This window comes from Ipomoea triloba, chromosome 9, assembly GCF_003576645.1.
Source record: "Ipomoea triloba cultivar NCNSP0323 chromosome 9, ASM357664v1".
Lineage (NCBI taxonomy): Eukaryota > Viridiplantae > Streptophyta > Magnoliopsida > Solanales > Convolvulaceae > Ipomoea > Ipomoea triloba.
In genome coordinates this window covers 12,573,956-12,600,326 of record NC_044924.1, presented here as the reverse complement: position 1 = coordinate 12,600,326, position 26,371 = coordinate 12,573,956, and the positions used below count along the sequence as shown (strand labels likewise).

The following is a 26,371-nucleotide window of genomic DNA, read 5'->3' as shown; positions in this document are numbered from 1 at the left end:
GGAACATACTGTAATAGGTTTTGATGATACCAAATGTAATGTTCAATCCCCTAAGTCTCGATAGATAGGAAATACATGTAAGTTCGACAAGTAAACTAAAAGCGAGAATACAACCGGGTAATTGAGCTCAACTCGGAAAATATTTAAGCTTAAGGTAAACTTGCTTGAACATCTTAGAAGTTTCGTGTTGAAAACTTATAGATAGATCAGAAGAAGGCACGAGACATCACTGGAGGAATAAGGGTCTGTGAGACATCAACTAAGTCTCGAGACATAAGCAGAGTTCGAGAGATGAAATCTCTCGAGACATCAATCCAGTTCGAGACATGGGATCGAGACATCAAGTAGTCGAGACATCAACTTTGGTCTCGATAAACTGGCACTTCTCCAATGAACTGAATGGCAGTTAACACGCATAGATGAAGTAATCTAAGTTTGGAGAAGAAGAATATCATGGAGATAAAATATTAAGGAGGTGCTGACAGAGTATTATGGGAACATAAAACAGCCAGAAGTGGATGCCACGTCAGAACTCCACAACAAACGGATAGAAGATGCACCAATCAAAGGTCGGTCTTATTCCCTAAAACGAGGATCAATGGGAATATAAAAAGAGTAACTTTTACCAAAAGAAGTAAGTGGAGCATGGACTCAAGATAGTGGAATATGGGATATTCACTACAAGACAAAAGGTTCAAGTTACAAGACCACCACTCCATGAAACATGCTAAAAATATGCAAGTCCCATGATCAACATGGGAAACAGATTTCAAACGGAATAATTTTCCCTCCAACGGAATTATTCCTCAACTCTCATATATAAGGACGTGAAGACACAAGTTCAAAGAAGTTCGAATATTCTAAGCTATCATAAGAGGTGTCTGATTCAAACGTTCAAAGTGCAAGAGCTTAATCTGGAATATCATCCTTGATATTCACAAGTGCGAGAAAACACATCTTAGTGTTTTGAGAGAGTTACAAAGCTTCAACTACTACACATCTAGAAGGTGACCAAAGCTACTCTACAAGGAAGATCATTCAACGAAAGCTTTTGGTCAGATTGGAGATTGTTACATTCAACCTGTGACAACCGGAACAACCTTGTCTTGGAGAAGGCAAGAAGAGGCAGAGTAACCTAGGAGCTGTCTTGTGAAGATCCTGAGGCTTGAGGCGGGCTTGGTGATCAAAGCTCAAGTGCTCGAGAGGTGGAGTAACAAGAAGCGGGGCGAAAAACTTGAGGCTTGAGGCGGGCTTCGTGATCAAAGCTCAAGCGCTCGATATTGTACTAAACAGGGAAGTTTTAGTGCAATCCTTCTAGGGAATTTCTAGAAGAAGGGAAGTTTTAGTGCAATCCTTCTAGGGAATTTCTAGAAGAAGAGTAGTTTTAGTGCAATCCTTCTAGGGAATTTCTAGAAGAAGAGTGGACGTAGGCGGGTTGGCCGAACCACTTAAAAATCTCTCTCGCATTTACTTTCTGCTTTTATCTCTCACTAACTATCTCTCGATCTGCACTGCATATAATCACACCTCTCGAACTAACTCAAACTCGTGCTAATTAAAAAGGGGATAACTTTTCCGCTGCGCATAAAACTTTGTCTTCATCTTGTGAGGTATCGGACCTAAACATCCTAAGTCCAATACACACGAGAGGTCGAAAAAGATTTGCAAAATCTTATACAAGTCTATTCACCCCCCCACACTCTAGACTTGTACCCCATCCCCTTGGGACCAACAAGCGGTAGTATCAACATCAGGTTGTATGTTGCTCGGGTTGCCCCTCCGGCGAATGTGAGCTATTTGGCCGCTATGGACATAGACTTGTTATATTATCGGTACCTTAAGTACGCCATGGAGGTTGTCCATATCACTTTAACTCATTAGTTTATCATTCCCCATGCATATCTCATCTCATCCTTGTGTAAGCTATGCTAGCGGGACAAGTTATCCATACCCAACGTGAATGGGTGTTTGATAAGCTCCCAAGACACCTATTATTTGAGTATAAATAAGGGTGTTTTATAGCATTTTTAGCATCCTTAAGTGATAATCTTGTGAGATTTTGTGCTTTAAATTCATTAACCACACACAAAGCTACCCTTGGTGTAAATTGAGGCATTTCAGAGGTCCCGGGAGCTACTAGGAACAAGGAACGAGCTAAACAAGCAAACCGAGCAAGTCAGGAGCCCCGAAAGACCCGGAAAGATGCAACCACACGTGTAGGTAGCATGGAAGCTTTCTAGTAGCCATCCACGCCTGCAACCACGCGTGTAGGTGGCGTGGCAGCTTTCCAATAACCATCCACGCCTGCAACCATGCGTGTAGGTGGTGTGGATGGAACACTGCGCAAAAATGTGTTTAGGGCGAAATTGCGGTGACTATTTAAGGGAACTTGATAGAATTTCAGAGGAGGTTCTTTTTGGAAAGGTTTTTCAGTCTAGAGAAGGTCAAAATTCCCTAGTTCTACATTCCATTTTTCTTCTTCATTTCTTAGTTTTTAGGATAGTTTAGTCTTGCAATTTCACCTTGTAAAGGAAGATTGAGAGCTTGGATTGAAGGATACACTTCTTTACTAGGTGATCTCTACTTTAATCTATCTATTTTCATTATCTTGTTCTTTGATTGAATTAGCTATTGTTCTTGAATTCTTGAATATGTGTGGCTAGTTTAATCTAGGACTTGGATTGTGTGAAGCTATGTTGCTAGTGTGATGATCCTATATCTTATTGTGGATTAAATTGCTTTGTTTGTTGAATTTCTATTCTTGTCTATTGATTGTTTTTTGATGAGATCTTGTATGGATTTGGCCAATCTAAATGAGAGATTGAGCTCTTGACTCTATCATGTCTTTGATTAGAGTTGAGATTGAAGCTTTATGGCAATCATAGATCCTATGGAATTCATAAGGAATAGTAGGAAAGTGTGTAGCTAAGGTGTTTGATAAAATGTCTCTTATGACTTTGGTTGCTAAAAGGCACTCCTAAGTCTAAGATGCCCTAGTACATAGAGGTGGAAAAGGACTAAGAAGACACACTCTTGAATAGCCAACATCCTTGCATCATTTATCCACTACTCGAGCCACACTAGGATGCAACATAGAAGAACACGATCCAACCCCTTGTTTTCTCATATTTGTTTACTTATATTTGTTTTACTTTCACATTGCATTACCTTATGAACACTTGCACTTTTAAACCACCATTCACCACACCCACAACCCACACTCAATGCATCACATGACTCAATCAATCGAAAGCACTAGCACTTGACACACCTCCACGTCTCTCTTTCGAGACCGACACTCGGGGAGTCATAAACTCTTCATTTTATCATTACCCTTGCATCCACATACCTAAATTCATTTCATCTCCCACGAAAACTATCAACCACCAGTGTTCCATGAGATCTTTGAGGATAACAAACGCCTTAAGGAGCTTCTCCAAGTGCGCGAAGATGCCATAAAGACAAAAGAGGGTGAGCTTGGCGTGCTGAGAAAAAATCACAAGGACTTAGCATTATTCTACAAACAAGAGCAAGAAGACTATGAAAATACTCCGGCCACTATTGCTACATTGTCTGAGTCCCATGTTGTTGCCCTTAGCGAGGCGGAGGAGGCCTATAAGCGTTCTACCAAGTACAAAGAAGACGTGATGAGTTACATGCTTGGCCCCAAGGTTGTCAAAGAGTTTCTGGAAACCAAGGAGAGCTAGGAGGCGGTTGAGGCAAAAACTCAATTTGCATTTGAAATCGGGATATACTCAATGCAACAATAAATTTACTCGATGTTGTATGAAAAGATTCTAAGATTTGATCTAGTGGCCATGGGTCTACCCGAAGTGATAGAGGAAAACCTAGATCTTGATGCTAAGGAAGAAGGGGTTTATGCCACGACTACTAATGAGGAGATCATGGGTCTCGTCCGTGAGCCATCTTCCAATGTTGACCTTCTCAGTCTTACTACCGACATAGGCGCCGCCCCAAGTTTTCTCTAGGAGCAGATAGTTGTTGAAGAAGTCCTGATTTCAACCTCTCTCTTCTTTGTAAATTTACAGAGCAAAGTACTATCCGAACTCTTCATTTCTTGCAGCAAAAGTTGGTGCTCATCCAACTTTTATTTGGAGAAGTTTGTTGGCAACCTAGGAAATCATCCGCAAACACACAAAATGGAGGATAGAGAATGAAAATCAAGTTTGTATCTGGGGTGATAGATGGTTGCCTGAAAAGTCAAATGCATGTGTGACATCTTATCCTTTCCCTCCCATGGAAAACTCAAAGGTAGCTAATTTAATTGGCCCTTCAAATTTAAATTGGGATGAAACCACCATGAGAAACATTTTCAGCCCTAGGGATGCTGACGACCTTATACTAAGGATCTCCCTTCCTAAACAACAGGTTCAAGACAAAATTATTTAGGGACCAGAAGAGAATGGGAAGTTTCATGTTAAGAGATATTATAAAGCCATCAGAGGGGAACTGCACGGGGAGGACATCCAACACTGGAGCAGTTTATGGCATAGCATAATTCCCCGCAAGGTCGAAACATTTTTGTTGCAAGCTTGCACATCGTGTCTTCTAACTAAAGATAAGCTAAGACAGAAACAAATCAACTACTAGGATAGATGTAATTTATGCGGCAATGGCAGATAATCCACCTTTCACCTATTTGTTGAGTGCAAGTATGTCAGATCCTGTTGGAACCATATGGGTTATCAAACACCCACCGGCCCAGTAAATAATTTCCATGACTGGTTAGGCTTTATGACAGCAACGCTTTCTAGTAATCAGATATGTATTCTCTACATGTTTGTTGGAATATTTAGATGTTGCGCAATGACATCATTTGGAAAAGCCAGATAGTAGAGTCAACTAGCTACACAGTAAAAAAAACACAATGTTATTACTCAGCCTAGTGTGAAGCTATAGACACAGAAAATTTGAAACTGATAAATGATCTGATTAAATCATTATTGGGCTCAGTTCGAGATTGATTATTGGACCAATTTAATTAATTGGGCCATTGAATTAATTTAATCCCAATTAAATTTGATGTTGGATTATTGAATTAATTAATTAACTGATCCAAGTCCAATTCATATTTTGAATCTAATTATAATTATAATTTAAATATAATTTTATTATATTTAAATTTAATAATTATAATTTAATTTGAATTCGAATTAGATGATAAAATCTTGAACTAGACTTGATTGTGGCAAGGTTCATTCCCTTAAACAAATAATTAATCAAATATTTAGGGAGTTTGTTGAGGGATAGTGGTCACATCTTCCACTATAAATAGAGCCCTTATTTGACATCTCAAAACACACATTGAAGATTGAAGACAACTTGAAGATTTGAGAGCTTTTGAAGGCATTTTGAAGCAGTTAGAGACTTGAAGCATTCGAAGACTTGAGGCATTTGAAGATCTTGAAGGTACCTTGAAGCTCTACAGAGTTGATTATTTTGAAGCTTGACGTTTCCCGCTGAAGATCACGCCACTTGAATCTCGAAAGGCCACGCCAATTGAATCTCGAAAGCCACGTCAATTGAATCCCGGAGGCTACGCTGCTTGAATCCCGGAGGCTACGCCGCTTGAAACCCAGAGGAACTTCAGTAGAACACGTTAGTGAAGAATAAGAGGATAACACAGAGATTTTGTACCTACACCTTAAATTACACATACTGTAACCCGATTTTGTGAATATATACAAATTCGCTTTTTTGTGTTTACAAATTTTGGCACGCCGAATGGGACGACTCTACCTCTCATGTCTTCACTGTTGGCGTTTTGAGCTCTACAAAGAATCCAAATGGCATAAAGAAATCCCTTCTACAAAAAGACTTGCGCACAAGCTACCGGCTCTAAGGCATCTTTGTGGCCAGTTTCGATGACACTCGCAAGATACAAGGTCCAATGACTCGGAGTCGAGCGAGGAACCTAGGGGTGGAGTTGAACGAGACCCAGATCATCGTCTGCAACATCGTCTGAACGCTTGGAAGTGGCTCCACTAGGTCATGGAAGGTTGCATATGACAAAGTTTCGTCTGCTACAACAAAAACTATTCGTGACAAGAGTTCTACGAGTCCTACTCCATCAAATAAAACTACCGGCAGCAAGAGTCCTACTCCATCAAGCATATCCCCTAGCAGCGGAAACTCATCTCCTATGTCTCAGCCATCGCTAATGTGGAAACCAACATCAGAATGGACTCACGTCTACACAGTCATGCCCGCTATGATAACGAACGCCGCTTCGGTGGAGGAACAACCGGCGAACATCACCAAAGCTCTCGAGGGAATGAGTGTGCTTCTTCATAGTCAAGAAAGGAGGCTCAGTGAAAAGGTTAAAAGTGGAAGAAACGGCGAAACAAGTCGAGCTTTCGAGAAGCGGCCTCAAACCCAAGAAGAAGCCATTGACGTCGAGTCACCACATCATCACAGTAGTCCTATGGCAGGAATGGAAGAGACAATCTCTCGCCCACCTCTCGCTGAAAGGAGTGTTCAAATTTCTGGGGGCATAATACATGTCGAGCAGTTGAATGATTACATCATGGGAGCAATCAAAGGAAGGCTCGAGGGAAGACAACCTTCATACACTTACACCAAGCCTTACACCCAAAGGATTGAAGAAATGAAGATGCCGCTGGGCTACCAACCTCCCAAGTTTGAACAGTTTGATGGCAAAGGCAACCCAAGGCAGCACATCGCCCACTTTGTGGAAACCTGCAACGATGCTTGAACATATGGAGATCTCTTCGTCAAGCAGTTCGTCCGCTCTTTGAAGGGCACTGCCTTTGATTGGTACATTGACTTGGAGCATGGCTGCATCGATAGCTGGAATGACATGGAGCATGAGTTCTTGACTCACTTTTACAGCACAAGAAGGACTGTCAGCTTCTTGGAACTCACCACCACTTGCCAATGGAAAGGTGAACGCGCAAGCACTTACATCGAGAGAGGGAGGGAGTTATGCCTCAACTGTAAAGAAAGAGTATCACAAAGCTCAGCAATTGAAATGTGTATTCAAGGTAGTCACTTTGAGCTCTCATACATCCTGTAAGGAATCAAGTCTAAAACATTTGAGGAACTATGCAAGGAACTATCCAAAGAATCGAGCTCTCATACATCCTGCAAATGTTTTAGGCTTGATTCTTTGCAGGATGTGTGAGAGCTCGAAGTGCATGCCTTGAATACACATTTCAATTGCCGACCTTTGTGATACTCTTTCTTTACAGTTGAGGCATAACTCCCTCCTCCCTCTCTTGATGTAAGTGCCTGCACGTTCACCCTTCCATTGGTAGGTGGTGGTGAGTTCCAATAAGCTGATAGTCCTTCTTGTGCTATAAAAGTGAGTCAAGAACTCATGCTCCATGTCATTCTTGCTATCGATGCAACCATGCCCTTCAAAGAGCGGACGAACTGCTTGACGAAGAGATCTCCATATGTTCAAGCATCGTTGCAGGTTTCCACAAAGTGGGTGATGTGCTGCCTTGGGTTGCATTTGCCATCAAACTGTTTAAACTTGGGAGGTTGGTAGCCCAGCGGCATCTTCATTTCTTCAATCCTTTGGGTGTAAGGCTTGGTGTAAGTGTATGAAGGTTGTCCTCTCTTGAGCCTTCCTTTGATTGCTCCCATGATGTAATCATTCAACTGCTCGACATGTATCATGCCCCCAGAAATTTGAACACTCCTTTCAGCGGGAAGTGGGTGAGAGATTGTCTCTTCCATTCCTGCCATGGGCCTACTACTGTGATGATGTGGTGACTCAATGTCAATGGCTTCTTTTTGGGTTTGAGGCCGCTTCTTGGAAGCTCGACTTGTTTCGCTGTTTCTTCAACTTTATACATTATCACTGAGATCATTGGGCCTCCTTTCTTGACTGTGAAAAAGCACACTTATTCCCTCAAGAGCTTTGGTGATGTTCGCCAATTGTTCCTCCACCCAAGCGGCGTTCGTTGTCATAGCGGGCATGACTGTGTAGAAATGAGTCCATTCTGATGTTGGTTTCTACATTGGCGATGGCTGAGGTTAGGGGTGAGCATCAGTTGGTTATGATTAATAACCGACCGATAACCGATCGTGTTTTTTAAATCTACATAATCGATCGAACATATACCTATAACCGACCGAAACCGATTATGTCGGTTTCGATCGGTTATTTCGGTAACCGAAAAACTGAGAGTTATGTCTTTATTATTATTTTTTTAAAATTTTTTTTTGTGAGAAAAGAAAGTTATGTCTTCATAATCATAAATCATAATTCAAAACAAATAAACAAAACTGTTTGGAAAAACACAGTATGTAACTGTGACTCTGTGAGTATATATTATTATTATTATTATTATTATTATTATTATTATTATTATTATTATTTTACTCCAGGAACAACTCAATGAATAAATTGTTGCTAGATAGTTTTCTACTTTTCTCACAAAAGGATATTAGGAAAAAGTAAACAGAACTGGAAAAGACCATGCCATGGCCACTAAATCAAACAAACCCTATATGTTATCCCAAATCTGTTGAAAAGTATTTGCAACCTTATTGTGTACTTCAACGTTATCACAGGGGAAAAAATGTTTTAATCAATTAAGGTTGTGGCGTCAAAAAACAAAATAAAATTAAGGCTAGAGAGCAAGTGACACACCGAACCTTAGAGTCTTCTCCAAGGCCTTGGTATCAAACTCACTCTGTGAGTATATATATAATTATGTACTGGTGTTTGGTTTTTGGTTTTGGCCATTGTGTAAAATAATAATATATTTTAGTACGTATAATATATATATATATATATATATATATATATATATATATATATATATATATATATATATAGTGTCGGTTATTCGGTGATCGCGGTTTTTAAAGGTTGATAACCGATAATCGAATAATCAAAATTTTTTGGCCTAATAACCGATGACCGACCGATAATCGAAATTTTTAGTCGGTTCGGTTATCGGTTATCGGTTTCGTCGGTTATTCGGTAACTATGCTCACCCCTAGCTGAGATATAGGATATGAACTTCCACTGGTAGGAGATCTGCTTGATGGAGTAGGACTCTTGCTGCTGGTAGTTTTATTTGAGGGAGTAAGACTCGTATAACTCCTGTCACCAACAGTTTCTGTTGTAGCAGACGAACCTTTGTCATATGCAACCTTCCATGACTTGGTTGAGCCGCTTCCAAGCCTTCAGACGATGTTGCGGGCGATGCTCTGGGTCTCGTCCAACTCCACCCCTAGGTTCATCGCTCGAATCCGAGTCATTGAACCTTGTATCTCGCGATTGTCATCGGAACTGGCCACAGAATAAGCCTTAGAGCCGGTAGCTTGAGCGTAGGTCTTTTTGGAGAAGGGATTTCTTGATGCCATTTAGATTATTTGTAGAGCTCAAAACGTCAACAGTGAAGAGATGAGAGGCAGAGTAGTCCCACTGGGCGTGCCAAAATCTGTAAACACATAAAGCGAAATTGTATGTATTCACAAAATCGGGTTACAGTATGTGTAATTTAAGGTGTAGGTATAATATCTCTATGTAGTCCTCTGATTATTCACTGACATGTTCTACTGAAGTGCCTTGGGGTTCAAGCAGCGTAGCTTCAGGGATTCAAGCAGCGTAGCCTCCGGGATTCTATTGACGTGGCTTTCGGGATTCAATTGACGTGACCTTCCGGGATTCAAGTGGCATGATCTTCAGTGGGAAACGCCAAGCTTCAAAATAATCAACTCTACAGAGCTTCAAGATACCTTCAATGCCTTCAAGATCTTCAAATGCCTCAAGTATTCGAATGCTTCAAGTCTCTAATTGCTTCAAAATGCCTTCAATGCCTTCAAAAGCTCTCAAATCTTTAAATTGTCTTCAATCTTCAAGGTGTAAGGCTTGGTGTAAGTGTATGAAGGTTGTCATCCCTCGAGCCTTCCTTTGATTGCTCCCATGATGTAATCATTCAACTGCTCGACAGGTATCATGCCCCCAGAAATTTTAACACTCCTTTTAGCAGGAGGTAGGCGAGAGATTGTCTCTTCCATTCCTGCCAAGGGCCTACTGTGATGATGTGGTGACTCGACGTCAATGACTTCTTCTTGGGTTTGAGGCCGCTTCTCGGAAGCTCGACTTGTTTCGTCGTTTCTTCCACTTTCAACGATGAATAGACAACATGCGGCAACGAGGATCACCACTGATGATACCTGGACTAAATGTCAACAAGGATTCCTAAAGTTGAATGTGGATGCGGCCATTGACAAGCAAGGTGCCCGCATGGGTTTTGGTTGTGTCCTAAGAGATGAACTAGGCCAATTTGTTTCAACAAGAGGGTCTCATTGGAGGGGCTATTACAATTCTAAGGAAGTCGATGCAGTAGCCGATGAACTAGGCCAATTTGTTGCAACAAGTTACACAAGGTTTCAACTCCAATTTGGGAGACTCTTCTTTTCATGTAATGCTGACGAAATTAAAAACTTAATGAGTATGTTTACTTAGAGTAGTTTAGTTTTTGCTAAGCGATCTACGAATCAGACAACCCATTTGTTAGCACAACAATCTATTTCTATGTCTGGTTGCTCAGAGTGGTTTTCTAACCCTCCCCCATGGTTTTCTAACCCTCCCCCATCATTTGTAATGCATTATCCTTGGATTTGAATTAATATAGTTCTTTGTTTTTTTTTAAAAAAAAAGTAGTAATAATAAGGAATAAGGTTCAAATTGGCCACTGAATGTAACCTGAAAGTGCAATTAGGCCATTGAACGAAAAAAATGTGTAATTAGGCCACTGAACACTCTAAATACATGCAATTTCACCTGATAACAGGTTACCTTCCATTTCATCAGGTTACCTGCTTACATGGATGGTGATGTGACATTTTAAAATAATTTTCTAATAATAAATATAAAAAAATTAAAAAATTAAAAAATATTAATTTTATTATTTTTAATATTAATTTTTAATATTTTTAATATTAATATTTTAATATTTTTAATTAATTTTTATTTTAAAGTTTATTATTCAATAAATATTAAAAACAAAAATTAAAAATTAAAAATTAAAAATATTAATTTTAATATTTTTTAATATTAATTTTTAAATATTTTTTAATACTCCCTCTGTCCCATTTTACCTGTCATGTTTACTATTCATTGGTCAAACTAACTCTTTCTTCATTGCATATTTTCTTTAGTAATTTTTAATTATTTTTAAATTTAATTTTTTTGTGTTTAATAGTACTTTTAATGTAGTTTCTAAATATATAAATTTTATATACTGATACTAAATTTAATATTATGAAAAATTGAATAAAAAATAACTTCAGTCAAGCCTCGTTAACCGAATCAGACAAACAAAATGGGACGGAGGTAGTATTAATATTTTTAATTAATTTTAAATTTTTATTTTTAAAGTTTATTATTAAAAATGTGATTTGAGTCCTACTACATAGACACCCAAATCTTATTCACTGATGTGACGGACATTGATAAGCTATTTTTTTCGTGTGAGTGCCAATACAAATATCTACATCAAGATTTTTTGTGTGAGAATAAAAGTTAGGAGTAAAAAATGAGAATACACATAGTATTTTTCATGTGATTTTTTGTGAGGCATAGGAAAAAAAAAATTGGCCGTGCTGCGCACAAAGTGCGCCTAATGGGCGTGTGCACAGGGTACACGCCCACTAGGCACGTTAAACACTATGTTTTACTTTATTTTTTTCTGACAGCTTTTATTATTTTTTTCTGACAGCTTTTGTTCTTTCTTTTTTTTCCCTCATTTTCTCTCCCCTCCGACTAGGTGGCCTAAAAAAATTATGCAAAAAGCCCTACTAATGGCCTTGCTATTATAAGTCTTGATGTCTTGGACAGTATATCATCCTTAAGCATCAATTAAGGTTGTCCAGATAAGGTAAATATATTTTATATCAAGTCATCAAGAAATTCAAGACGTAGGAATATGAACCCTGTCCACTATTAAGAGGTCAGCAAGATTCCCTCCAATCTCCCTACAATAAACTATTGACACTAACATCTATTTCTTCTATATTCTCCCTCTCTATCTTTTTTTTTTTTTCTTTTTTTCTTTTTAAATAACAAATCGCAATTTGGGAGATGTAGTCATATAGAATAATAGTGGAATGAATCTCTATATCGTTGTCAACACTACTTTTTGTCCCACGTTATTAGTGATGGTGTTTCTGATTTCTCTGTTGATGAATCTATTACAAAATTTATGTTTTTTTTTCTTGAGTACTACTGACTCTGTTACAATGTAGTATATGTTTATAGCTACTTTCTCAATCTATTGAAACACAAAGAGTCAACAGTTGTCTCCACTGAGGCTCGAACTTATTACAAAATTTATGTTACTATTTGAAAACTCTAATTGATCAAAACTACTAATGAAATTTCACTAATCTTAATTACACTTAAAAAAAAAAAAAAGAATTTCCAATCAGTCTAATGGATGTTAGTAATTTATATTTTTGATTTTTTTGACCATTATGGTATGGTCCTATGGAGTTACTAATGAAATTATACATCTTTAACATTGATCAACTAGAGTTTCTCATAATAAATTTTAACAAAATCGGATTGATAATGTCGTTTTATTAACTCGAAAACTATAAGGTGATAACACCTCTAACATAGAAATTAGATCTACTATTTTCCTATAACTGAGAACTGAATGCAAAATTTAAACAAGTTTGATTTGTATTATTGTATAGAAATTTTTTTTATTAAACGGATGACAGATGGGCAAGAAAATGCCACGAGCACACGTGGGCAAAGAGAAAACCACGGCAACAAGTCAGATTTTGGCTAATGACAAATGCTAATTTTGTTATTAGGACCGACAGAAAACTAGAATAAACTATTGTATATATGTTCTTACAATCTTAAAGTAAGCTACGAGCCCCTGACGCCAAAATCAGATATTGACCCTGGATTATCACAGCAATCTGTGTCCTACTATGTCTCAATCCTTTGTGCACAACGGTATTTAATCTTATCTACTGACCCACTGAGTTACCGCGATTTACATCCTCCTAAATACTTTATTGGGCCTGGATGTGGGGGCTCCTGGAGTCTGGGATTCAATCTTTTGGAAGAAGATTAAGGTCTTCTCACATACTAAGGTAAACCAAAGTGTGCATGATACACCAATTGAAAATTGTTATGATCAATCAAAATCAATCATCACTAATATCCCCTATTAATCGTGTTACTCACTAATGACTTGTGTTCCAAATCAATTCTTTAAAGGTTCAATACTCTCATTGGGTTATATCGAATTCTATATCCAGTTGTTGAACCTCATATAGTCATATGGGAGAGATTTCTCCTAGCAACATGAGCTAGGAGAAATATCTCCCATATGATGTTCAACAATAACTGGATATAGAATTAGCTATAACCCAATGAGTATTAAAATTTAAAATTTGAGGTCATGAACCATAGTTTAAAAAAAAAAAAAAAACATGCATCACTACCTGACGTAATTAAATTCATAAAGCGTCACACATACTAGTATACTAGTATTCATCTTCATGCCATTGGTTTGAATGCCTATGGCATAAACATATACAGAGTTTGTAAATAAATTGATCCCTAAAAGATATTAAAAACAATAGCAGTTAGCTAACAGCAAGGTGTTCTAACTAGTATAACTTAATTCTCGCTAACGCTAATATTCTTATTAGGATTTGTTTATGGCTATCAGTCTAAACACATCCAGGTTTAGTGGTTTCTCCTATTAAAGAATGAAAGTCTGCAGCATGGATTATGGAGAAAGAGTGGGGTTTCTAGATCAGGGAACCCATTGGAGACAAACAGAAAACAATAATGAAAGATACAGGGTGGTTCATTATGTTCTTGTTCCCTTCCCCTTCCTCCATAGTTTCCATCTTTCTCTCTCTTCCCCATGGAGAGTTGGAGACTAGTGTATAAATGTAGGTAGTAGAATTAGGCCCTACTGCTAATCTTTTCATCCTTTCTATCCAGACTTGTAGGTTCTGTGTTTTGTTCACCTTCTAGGTGCTGCAAGCCTACAAGATGGTAGTGAAGATTTCTCTAGTGCTTTTTTTCTGCTTACTCTTCACAGTTTCTGCTCTTAAAGCTCCTCTTGAAGGTAATCTCAACTATACTTAATCTCATCTCCAATTCCCTGAACCAAACCAAATATTGAATTGCTAGTAAAAAATAACCTTAATCTTGGGTTCATAATCCTCCAGTGTTCCAGGTTTAAAAAAAAAAGACTTCTAAAGCAAATACATTCATTTGGCTTTTATTTATGATTTATTTTTTTTATATAGGTTTTCTACCAAATGGGAACTTTGAAAAGCAACCAAAGGCAACTAATGTCAAGCATACAGTACTTCAAGGGAAATATGCCTTACCGAAATGGGAAACCTCTGGAATTGTTGAGTACATCTCTGGTGGGGTGCAGCCGAGCGGGATGTACTTTCCGGTGTCAAACGGCATCCATGCTGTTAGGCTTGGGAATGAGGCCTCAATTTCTCAGACAATCCGGGTGAAGAAGGGGACTCTGTATGCACTCACATTTGCAGCCTCGAGAACCTGCGCACAACAAGAGGTGCTGAGGGTCTCAGTGCCACCAGCATCTGGGGACATTCCTATGCAGACTGTGTATAGTAGCAACGGCGGTGATGTTTATGGTTGGGCCTTCAGAGCCACTTCCAAATTTGCAAAGGTGATCATACACAATCCTGGAATGCAAGAAGATCCTGCTTGTGGCCCACTTATAGATGCGATTGCTATCAAAGAACTTTTGCCTCCACGGTTCACTAGAAGTATAATTCACTTTTCAACAACCTATTTGCCTTTTGCTTCTCTCAATTTTTCTGATTCTGTGTTTCTGATAATTTTCTGGACTTCTTGCAGATAACTTGGTCAAGAATGGTGGTTTTGAGGAGGGCCCCCACCGTCTAAGAAATGCATCAGATGGTATCCTAATCCCCCCGAAGACAGAAGATGTAGAATCCCCACTTCCAGGCTGGATCATCGAATCACTAAAAGCTGTCAAGTACATTGACAGAGTACACTTCAAAGTCCCCTTTGGCCGTGCAGCCATAGAATTAGTAGCAGGGAAAGAGAGTGCCATTGCACAAATCATCAGAACACTCCCAAACAAGAACTACATCCTTACATTCACTGTAGGAGATGCAAAAAACGATTGCCATGGAGACATGATGGTTGAAGCATTTGTAGGAACGCATGCCTTCAAAGTTCCATTCAAATCTGTAGGAAAGGGCAATTTCAAGACCATAAGCTTCAAGTTTACAGCGTTAGGCATTAGGACTAGGTTAACATTCTTCAGTTCCTTCTATCATGCTAGGATGAACAACTTTGGAACTCTTTGTGGTCCTATTATTGATGAAGTTAAAGTATCCCCTGTTGCTTAGGTTTATCATCCTCAGAACTATACAGCCAGTTTGTAATGGTCATATGAACTTTTCATTTACACCTCACATGAGAAATGAACACTGTGAGGCACATGTTGCAACTTTGTAATTGCTTAAACTAAAATTTAGAATGGAAGAAATCAAAAGAATCAAGTTTGCACAATAAGCATGTAAAATCAGTCCAAATAAATGCCATCTGCTTGACACTAACCTATAAGCATTACTTTATGAACTTGTATTAGCCTTACCTCATCGCAGCATAGCTTCTATAGATTGTCATTTCCACTAGTGCACCTTCCTGAAAACATTTTCTATTCTGCATTTCTTATCAGGATACTATTTTTTCACTCTAAAAGCATTAACAAAGATTAGCTTATCACACACAAAAACACAGTTGATCAATGAACAAGACAGAAGCACCACTACAAAATCCAATTCATGTGAGGAAATGCCATGAGCAGATAAACTTATATTAGCAAATCCCAAGAACAGCAATAGTTATACAACATGTCCAGAAGGTGTTTCTTTGCTTTTCATTTTCTTTTCGTATCTTTTTCTATTTTTCCTCATATTAGAATGAAATGAAGTAGCACAACAATTCCCATTCTCAGGGTTTTTATCTAAAAACCAAATTGTAGATTCTTCTGCCAACTTTTTATTTTTTCACAGCGAATAAGGCAAACAATTTAAGGCCTTTATTTAAAGAAGATAAATATGCCTTCTCTTCAAGGTCAGTATGTTGGAGATGATTATACTTTTTGCTGAGAATCATACTTGAATCTTGGAATACAAACATCTTCACTGGCTCTCATCTAGAATGCCAACAAGACACTTCTCCAATAAAAATTCTGCATTAACCCAAGCATGGTATTTATCTAAAAGAAGTACTAAGGATTGCAACTGTCTGAGACAATGAGCAATTGTTAGAGAGCATTAGAAAGCAACACCAGTATTTGCAATTTATACAGACCTCTAGTTGACACATTTACATACTCATATTACAATTGATATTTATAGAGATTAAAAAGTTTAAAGGGTCCCTTTTTTTTTTTTTTTCTTTACAGACTGACTACTCTAGAAAATTTAGCTTCTTCATTTAGATATGGAGATAGGGACCCATATCATAACAACTATAAAGTTTTAAGTGCAGAACAAGTCCACTCCAAATTGTACCTTCTATGCTAAGTTGGTAACCAAATTACCCTGAACCGTCTTAAATTGAAATCAATTAAATCAAATAATCTTAAGCTTATAAGTGAGTTTTCAAGTGAATTAGAAACCAGCAGGTAAAGTACAACACAGCACTAATGCTTTGTTTCAGGCAGTAATAAGACATTTGAATCATCTATTGGTGATAGCATGGGACGCAGATATCATTTTAAGTCATTCATTTTAGAATCTTGTTTTTTTCATTGACTAATTCATTGAGTTAATGTAAAGGAATGTGATCAAATAAAAAGGCTATTCTCATGACTTATTCAACTAGTTTGCTATCAGGTTCAGACATTCTAATATTGCAAAGAGAACTACTGACATTTCCAAATTCTAGCAAAGGATACTGAATAAAGCTGTGCAATCTTTTCCAACAGCCTTCATCAGCATGTCAACACCTGAGGAATAATATTGCACAAGAAAATGTCAACTTTTAGTTATTAAACTGTAGTTAACAATAACCACGTTACAAACTAAGGCCTAGCTGATGCTGAAACTTTTAGCAATAGAGTATAGAAGTGGATTTTTTGCAGTACCAATACTACAGTATAGCAATCCACTCAAGATTGACAGTTCACTTTCTGCTACTACTCAGAAAAATTTTTGAACTTTAATTCTGTGTGAAATTTATAAAAAAATTAAAACACATCTGATAAGGAGAGAAGTATCCATCTACCCACCAACAAATTTGCAACAACTAGCAGCAGAAGCTGAGAAAATGAAGGGAAATTGTTCATATTACTGCTACAACATTGGACAATAAAAAAGAGGCATACCTCCTGGATGAAATTTCATATATGGTGATATATTGTAAACACGGCCTTTAAGAACAGTCCACATTGAACCCTCACTTTGGTGCTGTTTAACTTCATTTATAGATATGAGTCGTCTATTTGAATGCCCTTTCAGTCCTGAGGTTAAGAAAAGCGAAGGACTGGAATATGAATCAATGCATAGAGATCAAGGCCATCATAGCCTCATAGGTTGACAACACAAGCACCAGAAATCATGTTTCTTAGAATACCAGCATGATACTCAAACAGAAATTGATCATCCAAATTTTGTTCATTTATGGGACTCAAAATTTTTAGAATATTTTTACTGTAGTTAGACAAAAAAGATTTGTTAAGATTTTATATTTTCATTTGTTATGGGACTAATATTTCTCTTTCTAGTGAGACAAACCCTCAGATTTCTAACTATGTAGGAAAAAACCATATGATGGACAGAATTTCTCACAGGTAAATGTTTACCCATAAAACAAACAGCACATGTAAACAAGTATAAATAAAAAAAGAACAACACAAGATACTTTTCCAGATAAAAAAAGCAAGAAACAATCTGACTCACATGTATTTCAGCAGAATGAGAGAAAGCATGAAAAAGTTTTGACATGGAACAAAAACATTTCATGAAGACTCATACCTGCAAGGTCAGGGTGTGTTGTTGTAAGCTTAAGCCAGTCCATCTGGCTATACCCTTTCTCAAAAGGCACTTTTGCTCGAGGTGCAGGCTTCCTTGCAGAATTTATTGGCCCCTGTGAAGCTTTAACTGGAGTCTTAATGTTTCCTGATGCTCCTTGACTAGAACTTTCACTCACTTGTTTTTGAGAAGTGTCTATAACGTTGAAAGATAAAGAACCAACTCTCCCCTGCTTATTTAAGGTAGCAGTACTTGGCAATTTGTCCTGCCAAAAGTCACCATTACTCTGGCTAGCAGCAACACAATTTGACGGGTTTTCTTCTATTCTGATCCCATTTATATCTTGAACAACCTTTTCTGCTTCAGTACCCTCTTGGTAATTTGGGCGAGCAACCTATCACAGTAAACAAACTTTTAATTAACAGGGAGAGAGAGAGAGAGAGAGAAACTATACAAGCTGACATTGATCTTACAACAATGTTATGAGAAAAGTTGATACGGTTCAAGGTCAACAAACAGTATCTAAAATCCACTGTCGGTCAAACTTGTCAAACTTAAAAGAACTCACCTGACAAAATGTGAAATCATCATCATTAGCCATTCCAAACAGGAACCAGCCTCAATGTCTCCAAAAACTAATCCTGCCTGAAAATTTTTTTGAGAAAGCAAACCCACTAAAAAGGTTGTTTTTCTATGGTTTAGCAAAAACATAGTAATTACTGATCACAGAAAAAATATGTCCAACCAGAGCAGTTTGTTAAACACTTAAACTAAAGAATATCTAGTGCAAATTCCTGGCCTGTACTATTCAATGGATAACCATCTTAAACATGATAATGACACTAACTCCGGCTTCTAAAACATATCCATACCAAAAAAAAAAAAAAACAACATTCCATTTTAACTGCTCGTTATGATTACTCAGTTCAAGTAACATTTATTGTCAAATCACATAAATAAAATTATACACTAACTCTTCTCATTTTATAGGTTTGCATTATGATCTAATTTGAACGGCTATACCATTGATTTCCGATCATCAATTCAACATTTTTTTTCAATTTCTTAAAGTCAATTTTGTACTTCATGAACTCATCCATAAACTCAATAAATAATTTCAATTTCTCTACTTCGGTTCTTGGCGAAAATCTCATCAAGCAAAACAAATAGATTTCTTCTCACGCAATATGTACGAATACAGTATATCCTCTACATCAACAAATACACACAAACCTGTATGTATAAAAATGGAAAAGATATATCTACACCTTCACATGCATATGGAGAGAGAGATGGCTTACTTTCGTTGGAGTTGAAATTGATCTTCCAGTCTTCGAAGTTGTTTGATTGCGAGGTTGGAGACGGGTCGTATTTCACTTTTCTTTCAACTATAGACAAATGATTGGTGGAAGATGGAAATTCTTTAAAGTAAATTGGGCAGAAGCCCAGACCAATTCTTCATGATCAAGCCTAGTTAATTGGAAAGCCCAAAAAAATTTCGATCCAAAAAGGTTCAATTGTTATACCATGGCCGAATTAATTTTTGTTTTACTTTTTTTTTTTTTCATTTGATTAAATAAATGCTTGGCCATAATTCATAAAAAAAAACAAATAAATAAATAAGAATGTTCTGTTAAAAAAAGACTAAAAGTAGATTGTCACTTATAAATCTAGGTCAAAACATGGAATTAACTCATAAAATAAAGTAAAAAAAATGACTTATTTGGGAGTTATTTGAGTTTGATGGCTTAATTGATGTTTCCTAGATAGTTCAGTATTTGTACTTTAACATGAAGTTAACCTGTTAAAAATGTTAATTGCTCTTTTTTCCAATTTCAGTGGCTTAATTGCTTTTTTTTTCCGAGTTCGATAACTTATTTGGGGTTATTCGAGTTCGATGGGTTAATTACTATTTTTCAAATAGTACAATGGCTTGTTTGTACTTTATCTCAAATTCAAAAGTTACTTTTGAAATAGAGTCTACAATACAAGGTAGATTCTAATTCATAGTATAATTTGCCAAAAAGGTTTATTAAATTCAGTGTTTAAAATAGTAAAATTCACCCTAAAATAGGTAGCCGTGATGGTGAGGCATTTTCCTATTTGAAAGTCATGAGTTCTAATTACTATTTATCACTAACGAGGTTTCGACGTGAACATGTATTCAAATGTGGGTCGCTTGGGCTATAAATTGAAAATTTTGTACAAATAATTTCTTCTGTTTTTTAGTATAACTGGTTCTGTTACAATGCAATATCTGTTCATATCTACTTTCTCAACCTACTAAAGACTCGAAATCACCCCCTTCCATATGGGATGCAACCGGGTGCCACTAAATCAGAAGATCTTGACTTGTATAATAATTTCTAAAAGATAAAAAAATAAGTTAAGAAGCAAGTTGAGAAATATTATGCTTTCAAGTGATCCTAATCTCAATGATTCCATTAGGCCTTCCCCAATAGTGATATTGGGGAGGGTTTTGGAACAGTAAAATCCACAGATTAAGTTTTTAACGAATGTGATGTTTGAAATTTTGTTGAGATTTTCTTCCTGCAAGTGTATGAATTTTGGCAGAGGTGTAGCAGAGATGTGGCAAGAGAACAACGCAAAAGTTAGTGCGTTGCGCGCAAAATCTGCGTCGGGGCGCGTAAGTCTCTCAGTTTGTTTTTTATTTTCGTTTTGTTTTAAATTTCAGATTTTATTTTGTTTTTTTTTTCTTTTTTCTTCCCCTTACATTTTCTCTTTTCTAATCACACCTGTAAAATCTCCTCAAAACCCGATCACTATTGGGGAAGGCCTTATGTGAAAACAAACCCCTACGTCGACTTACAAGCTGTCTACTACTCACAAGATGGACCTGGATGGTACCAACTTGAATCTCATCTGGAGCACTAAACGGCAAATTATACCGTGCACCACGTATGTAAACGACGTTGTTTTGAGCATTGTAAATTAACCGTCCCTTTTTTTTGGAAATCAAGTTTCCTGTTTCGGCCGGTCTATGTATTTAAGTTAATATTCTGTGTATTCTAGGTAATCGTTCTGTGTATTCCAGGTAATCATTCTGTGTATTCTAGGCAACCGTTCTGTGTATCCATGTTAGTAACACGTGTTGTGATGTGTTTGTGCATTCAAATGTTTAGGAGGATGAGTTCTGTGTATTTTGTGTCAATATTCTATGTATTCATGTTATTAACACATGTTGCGATGCGTTTGTGCATTCGAATGTTAGGAGGATGAGTTTTGTGTATTTTGTGTGAATATTCTGGACAAACATTCTATGTATTCTCACTAGTACAAAATTTATCAAAAATATAAGACAATTTGCGTCCGGAGTTTCAACTCCAGACGCATAAAGTGACGCGGTGGTTATCCCATATTTAATTTTTTTTTTTTTTGAAAAATGGACCAGCTGCGTCCGAAGTACCCACTTCGGACGCAGCTGATAGGCACGTTACATCATCTGCGTCCCAAGTCCCACTTCGGACGCAGAGAATTAGGGCAAAATTGGCTTCTTCCTCCTTAAAATAACAACACATCGCGGATAGGGCAAAATCGGCTTCCATCGCAGAGAATCCCATTACCACCGCACCATTCAGATCGCTCGTCGTCCACAGCCTCCGCCTCCCGTCGCCACGGTCGCTCGTCTTCTTCTCCCACAGCGCCGCCTTCAGCTCCATCTTCCCTCATAGAGCCGCTGCCTCCACCCCTAGCCATTAGCTGCATTGCCGCCGGTCTACAGCCCTCTGTCGATCTGCAGCTTCGTCGTTTCGGAGCAGTAGTCGAGACCAACGACGCCTCCCCTACCGATCTGCTTCGTCGAGATCTCCACCACCGTGACGCAACCACCGGCTCCCCTGCGATGCCGACGCTACCACCGCCGTTCGCCGTTCGCACATGTACGTTAAACATAAATATATGCGTTTATATATTCAATTGCTAGCGTTTCTGTGATTTTGTTCTCTAAAATAATAAATATTTGTAAAATTGCTTTTCTTTGCTTTAATTTTTTCCACTGGGTTTAAATTTGAAACTAGATCCAGGAGGTAGTAATTAAAGGGAGAAGAGTGCTTGAAGGATTGGTAAAAGCCACTCCGATTTTTATTTCTTCATAGTTTCATGGACCAAATATCTTCAAGATAATTGATAACTAATTTATTTTCTTCTTTCTCAGGGACTATTACTTGGCTTGATTCTGTCTCTAACCTTCCTATAAAGGTAATCTATCTTAATGTCTTCTATTCTCACAAACAAGAATACAAGATAAAACTTTAGCCTTGAGATGATGGTTTTGAATGAATCAAAATGAACAGCAGTCTCTGGACGGGGTAAGCAAAGTGGAATTTAATAAAGCTGTGGTTAATTGGCTTCCTCTATTTTGTCTTTGTTTATTTATGGGCAACTGGGCAAGATAGAACAAATCAAGGATGTAATTGTCAAATTTACTTAAGTGACTACTTATCATTCACTTGTTCTCATATTATAGTTTGATGTCATAAGCATTACTAGTTTGCTAACAAATATAATACTCAATTTTTAATTACTTGGTGACTTCGTTTAACAATGATCTATAGGTCTGTTGATCTCATGGTCTTAACACCTTTGTGATTCTTACCATTTTGCTTCTGCTTCATCTCTTGCTATTGGTTGTTTAGCTGTAATATTGCACAATTTATTTAACTGTTTTTAATTTAAACTTCAAATGACATTGAACTGATGAAGCACATATATCTGTTTCTTAGTTTCAAGTTGAAGAACCAAACACTGATCAGAGAGGGAATGTAAGGATTTATACTACTGCCTTTTAGACTCAATCACTCAAAAGAGGGAATAAAACTAGAAGTTTTTAGTGATTGTTTCATTCTGGTATTTTAATAGTTTTCTGATGTATTTAGTTTTCTGATTTCTGAAATTATGTAAGGCTAGAGTATCATTTGTCTTGATTACAGTGATTCTATATTTTGATTGAATTATATTCTAAGATAGTATATATGTGCATTTCTCATGGCTTAATGACGTAATATATTTTATAATTTTTACTTGCTTGTTATTTGAAAGGTTGAAACTCTGTCGTTATGCCTTATATTTCAAAAGGAAGGTTTTTCTATGCTTACCTGTAATGGTCCAGTGCTCTGTATGAAGTATGTGAAAAGACATGTATGGTATTATGTATTGTGCTAAAGTCGCTAGAAATATAAGTTCTCATGTTTTGAACATTTCCCATGGGGTGTCATGTGAATTTCCTACTTTACATTACCAAGTAACTTTGGGTTTTCATTATCTTGTATCCTCAGACTACAGTGAAATGTCACTTGCATACAGGCCTTCACATGCAGATGCAACTTATGAATTCCAACAAAGAAAAGCACGGACTAAAGCTGATGGAAAGAAAACCAACAGTGTCAAAACGTTGAGATATGGACATTTAATTATAATGACGGATTAGGTTATTTTTATGTTAAAGACTTGTAACAACATATATGCACTATTTTAAGCTTCTTTTCTAACAGGATTCCAAATCTGATTTTCAGGATCATGATGGTTCTCACATCAATGGGCTTCTAATCAATTTCATTCACACATTCTGGCCATCATTGCTGAACGTTCCATCATTCTTAGTGGAGTTCATCACACCTATTGTCAAGGTGCATGCTGCTCTTTACATTTCATGGTTACCTCAATAATTAAGTGGCTATTTCTCCTGTGTAACTCTATTTTCTACACTTGTCCAGTTAAACACGCTATTCTGACCGCATTTAGCTAGCATAATAAACAGCTCTAGATTCATGCCATAGTGGGACTCTCTGTTCTGTTCAGATGCAGTTCACTGTTTGTCTGTATAAGTAGCGAGGACATTGCAGTTATTTTGGCTTATAGAGGATTGGAAAATTTATTTAATTTGTGTTTCTGTAGTTTTTCTTTTTGAGATTTTGGATTACTGGTTACACAATTAAATTTTGGACACTATTGAATGTTGATTGGGTTTGAAGGAATTAATCTGGCTGGTTCCTGCTTAAGCTTTTAAGTTTGCAAAAGTGCTTTTCATTTTTCATTTTTTTTCCATAGGTTCCATTTAGCTAATTCAGGAATTTATTGGTTTTGGATTCCTATGAGAGAAAGGGAATTTGGGGTTTCATTTTTTTTTTCCACTACTTAGTATACGATTGTCAGTTTAATGAACAAGTAAACTCCTTCAAGTTTTTCCAAATGGCCTTGTAAGGTTTAATGAACAAGTAAATTCCTTGTGCCTTATGTTGTTGCCGAAATAATGTCTTTTGTATGAAAATTTTAGTATGTTGCCGAAATAATGCTGAAATCATGGCTTTATGGTGCTGAAATATGTGGAGTATATTTTATTTTCCCTCTTATTTAAGTTATAAGTTACTACACACAACTCCATTTTCCTCCTAAATTTGACAATTCAATTTAATGAATGCTATTTGATTTTTTTTGCATGACTTGAAGGTCATTTGTTGGGTCTTGGGAGAATATGGAACTGCTGATGGGAAGTATTATGCTGCCTATATAACTGGGAAGGTATTTTATGTTGGGCAAACTATTGAAAGCAAAATATACAAAATCTTTTGATGTAGGCTGTGATGCACTTCCTTTGATAAATGTCGATTCTCTAAATGATGCAGGCTGTGATGCACTTGCTTGTACGGTATGTTATGCTTTCTACTTTTTGTTTCATTGCCATGGGAGTTGTAGTTATTGTTTGACTTATGGCAATACTAATGGCATTGCCACTGAGGAGTAAAAGATTATGACAGCTGATAGTTTTGTGGAGTTGAATAGGACATTACATACAATATTAGCAGTTAATTAGTTATTGAAATGAATTACAAAAGAATTTTATTTTGTAGGACAGATCTATTGCACTCTATGCATTGTAATACATTTTTTTTTTCAAAGAACCCAGTGAGTTTTCACATTCTGACAGATTGTTTCATACCTCGGATAGACTCCCATAAAAAAACATTTAACTTTAAATATTGAATAAGGAAATTAACTAGTAAGGCATTTCTTTGCTAATTTCGTGTCCAACTCTGTTCAGGCCGTTGCTTACTGTAATTATAAATGCATATAATTGGTAACTAAAATTTGGGTCATTTACATTCATTCTAAGTAGAGAGTTCTATTTGCATAACTTACGTGGACTAAATACAATTCACAAGCTTTGATTCTAGTGCTGCTTGAATTACTGGGTTTAATTATATTATTTTCCTTGAAATACTTTAGGGTATGGTCCTGAAAAGGTCACCATTTTTCCTTGTTAGATTGTTAATTTGACTTGTTTATTACATATTATGTTCATTTTATGTAGGGCAAAGGCATTCATGATCCAACTCAAACTCTGGAAGAGCTTTACTCACTATTATTGATAACTGGGCATGTTTTAGCATAATAATTTTTTAAATATTTATTTTTTTGAATTTTTGTATAATTTTTGTGGATTATCCATTGAGGTTTTTGTAATGTGTAATGACTATCAATTTTGTACAGGGAAAAAAAATTGTATTTATTATTATTATCAATTCAAATTTTTATCAAATAATTTTATTTTTTTAAAATAATAATGACTATCTGCGTCTGGAACTGGGAAGTTCTAGACGCAGATAGGCTATTTAAAGAAAAATAAAAAATTACCAGCTGCGTCCGGAGATAGGCCGGACCAATTGCGTCTACGGCATATGCGTCTGACGTACTCCAAACGCAAATGCCTCTTTTTGTACTCCAGACGCATGTCGATTTCAACAACCTTCCAATCAACAAAAATACATTCCGGATAATCGTGCACCACTGATTAAACCACTCGAAATATAGAGAATAAATTTGTAGAGGATTTGGAGAATTAATTCATTAGTTTAATCAACTTCTTCATCAAATGTAGAAATAAATGCGTCCTTTTTATAGCTTAAACCAATAACCACTTTGTCTGAATAGAGTTGAATAGTCCTCAAATTAAGCTGTTCTAATTAATTCAAAACTACCTGAAAAGCTAGTTTGAAAACCAGAATTCTGTTACAGAAAATTCGTCCACTCTGGATATCGTCCTGACTGAGATCCAGACTGCTTCGTGTATGATCATGACTCAAGTCCAGAACTTAATACAATATAATAATTTTAACATATGTTTTGACAAATAATTAAGCCAATATAAAAGGGTCCAATGTATATCATTTGTACACTTACACTTTATCTAGCTTGTCATGCATGTCCGAATCATGTGCAACACTGAAAGAAAGAGGAAGCATTTCACACACTCTTATGACTGCCACCTCTGTCGTGATACCAGCGAAAACATTGAACATGTCTTGAGAAACTACAC

At 36.8% G+C, this 26,371-nt stretch overlaps 2 protein-coding genes and 1 long non-coding RNA gene across 11 annotated transcripts; 2 read left to right on the top strand and 1 right to left on the bottom strand.

Annotated features, from left to right (window-relative positions):
* The first annotated feature begins 13,999 nt into the window (after nt 1–13,999).
* On the top strand, nt 14,000–15,612 carry LOC116029298. Its single transcript, XM_031271234.1, has 3 exons — nt 14,000–14,111; nt 14,296–14,793; nt 14,885–15,612. The coding sequence occupies exons 1-3, from the start codon at nt 14,036–14,038 to the stop codon at nt 15,403–15,405; spliced, it is 1,095 nt and encodes a 364-aa protein (XP_031127094.1). The 5' UTR covers nt 14,000–14,035; the 3' UTR covers nt 15,406–15,612.
* Nucleotides 15,613–15,844: 232 nt separating this feature from the next.
* On the bottom strand, nt 15,845–19,444 carry LOC116029299 (cytochrome b5 domain-containing protein RLF). Of its 2 annotated transcripts, none has more exons than XM_031271235.1 (6): nt 19,341–19,444; nt 18,608–18,684; nt 18,043–18,433; nt 17,394–17,528; nt 16,965–17,015; nt 15,845–16,280 (listed from the first exon to the last, which is right to left on the bottom strand). In XM_031271235.1, exons 2-6 carry the CDS (start codon nt 18,638–18,640, stop codon nt 16,204–16,206), a joined length of 687 nt encoding a protein of 228 aa, XP_031127095.1. In that variant the 5' UTR covers nt 18,641–18,684; nt 19,341–19,444; the 3' UTR covers nt 15,845–16,203. The 2 variants fall into 2 exon arrangements, with proteins under 2 accessions (XP_031127095.1, XP_031127096.1); XM_031271236.1 differs by lacking the exon at nt 19,341–19,444 and adding an exon at nt 19,273–19,322.
* Nucleotides 19,445–21,487: 2,043 nt separating this feature from the next.
* On the top strand, nt 21,488–25,577 carry LOC116029300. Of its 8 annotated transcripts, XR_004100308.1 has the most exons (7): nt 21,488–21,938; nt 22,214–22,257; nt 22,782–22,820; nt 23,334–23,485; nt 23,571–23,684; nt 24,505–24,703; nt 25,367–25,577. It is a non-coding gene; the product is annotated as an uncharacterized LOC116029300 (long non-coding RNA). The 8 variants fall into 8 exon arrangements; XR_004100309.1 differs by lacking the exon at nt 22,782–22,820 and having other exon boundaries at nt 23,362–23,485; XR_004100304.1 differs by lacking the exon at nt 22,782–22,820.
* Nucleotides 25,578–26,371: the final 794 nt, after the last annotated feature.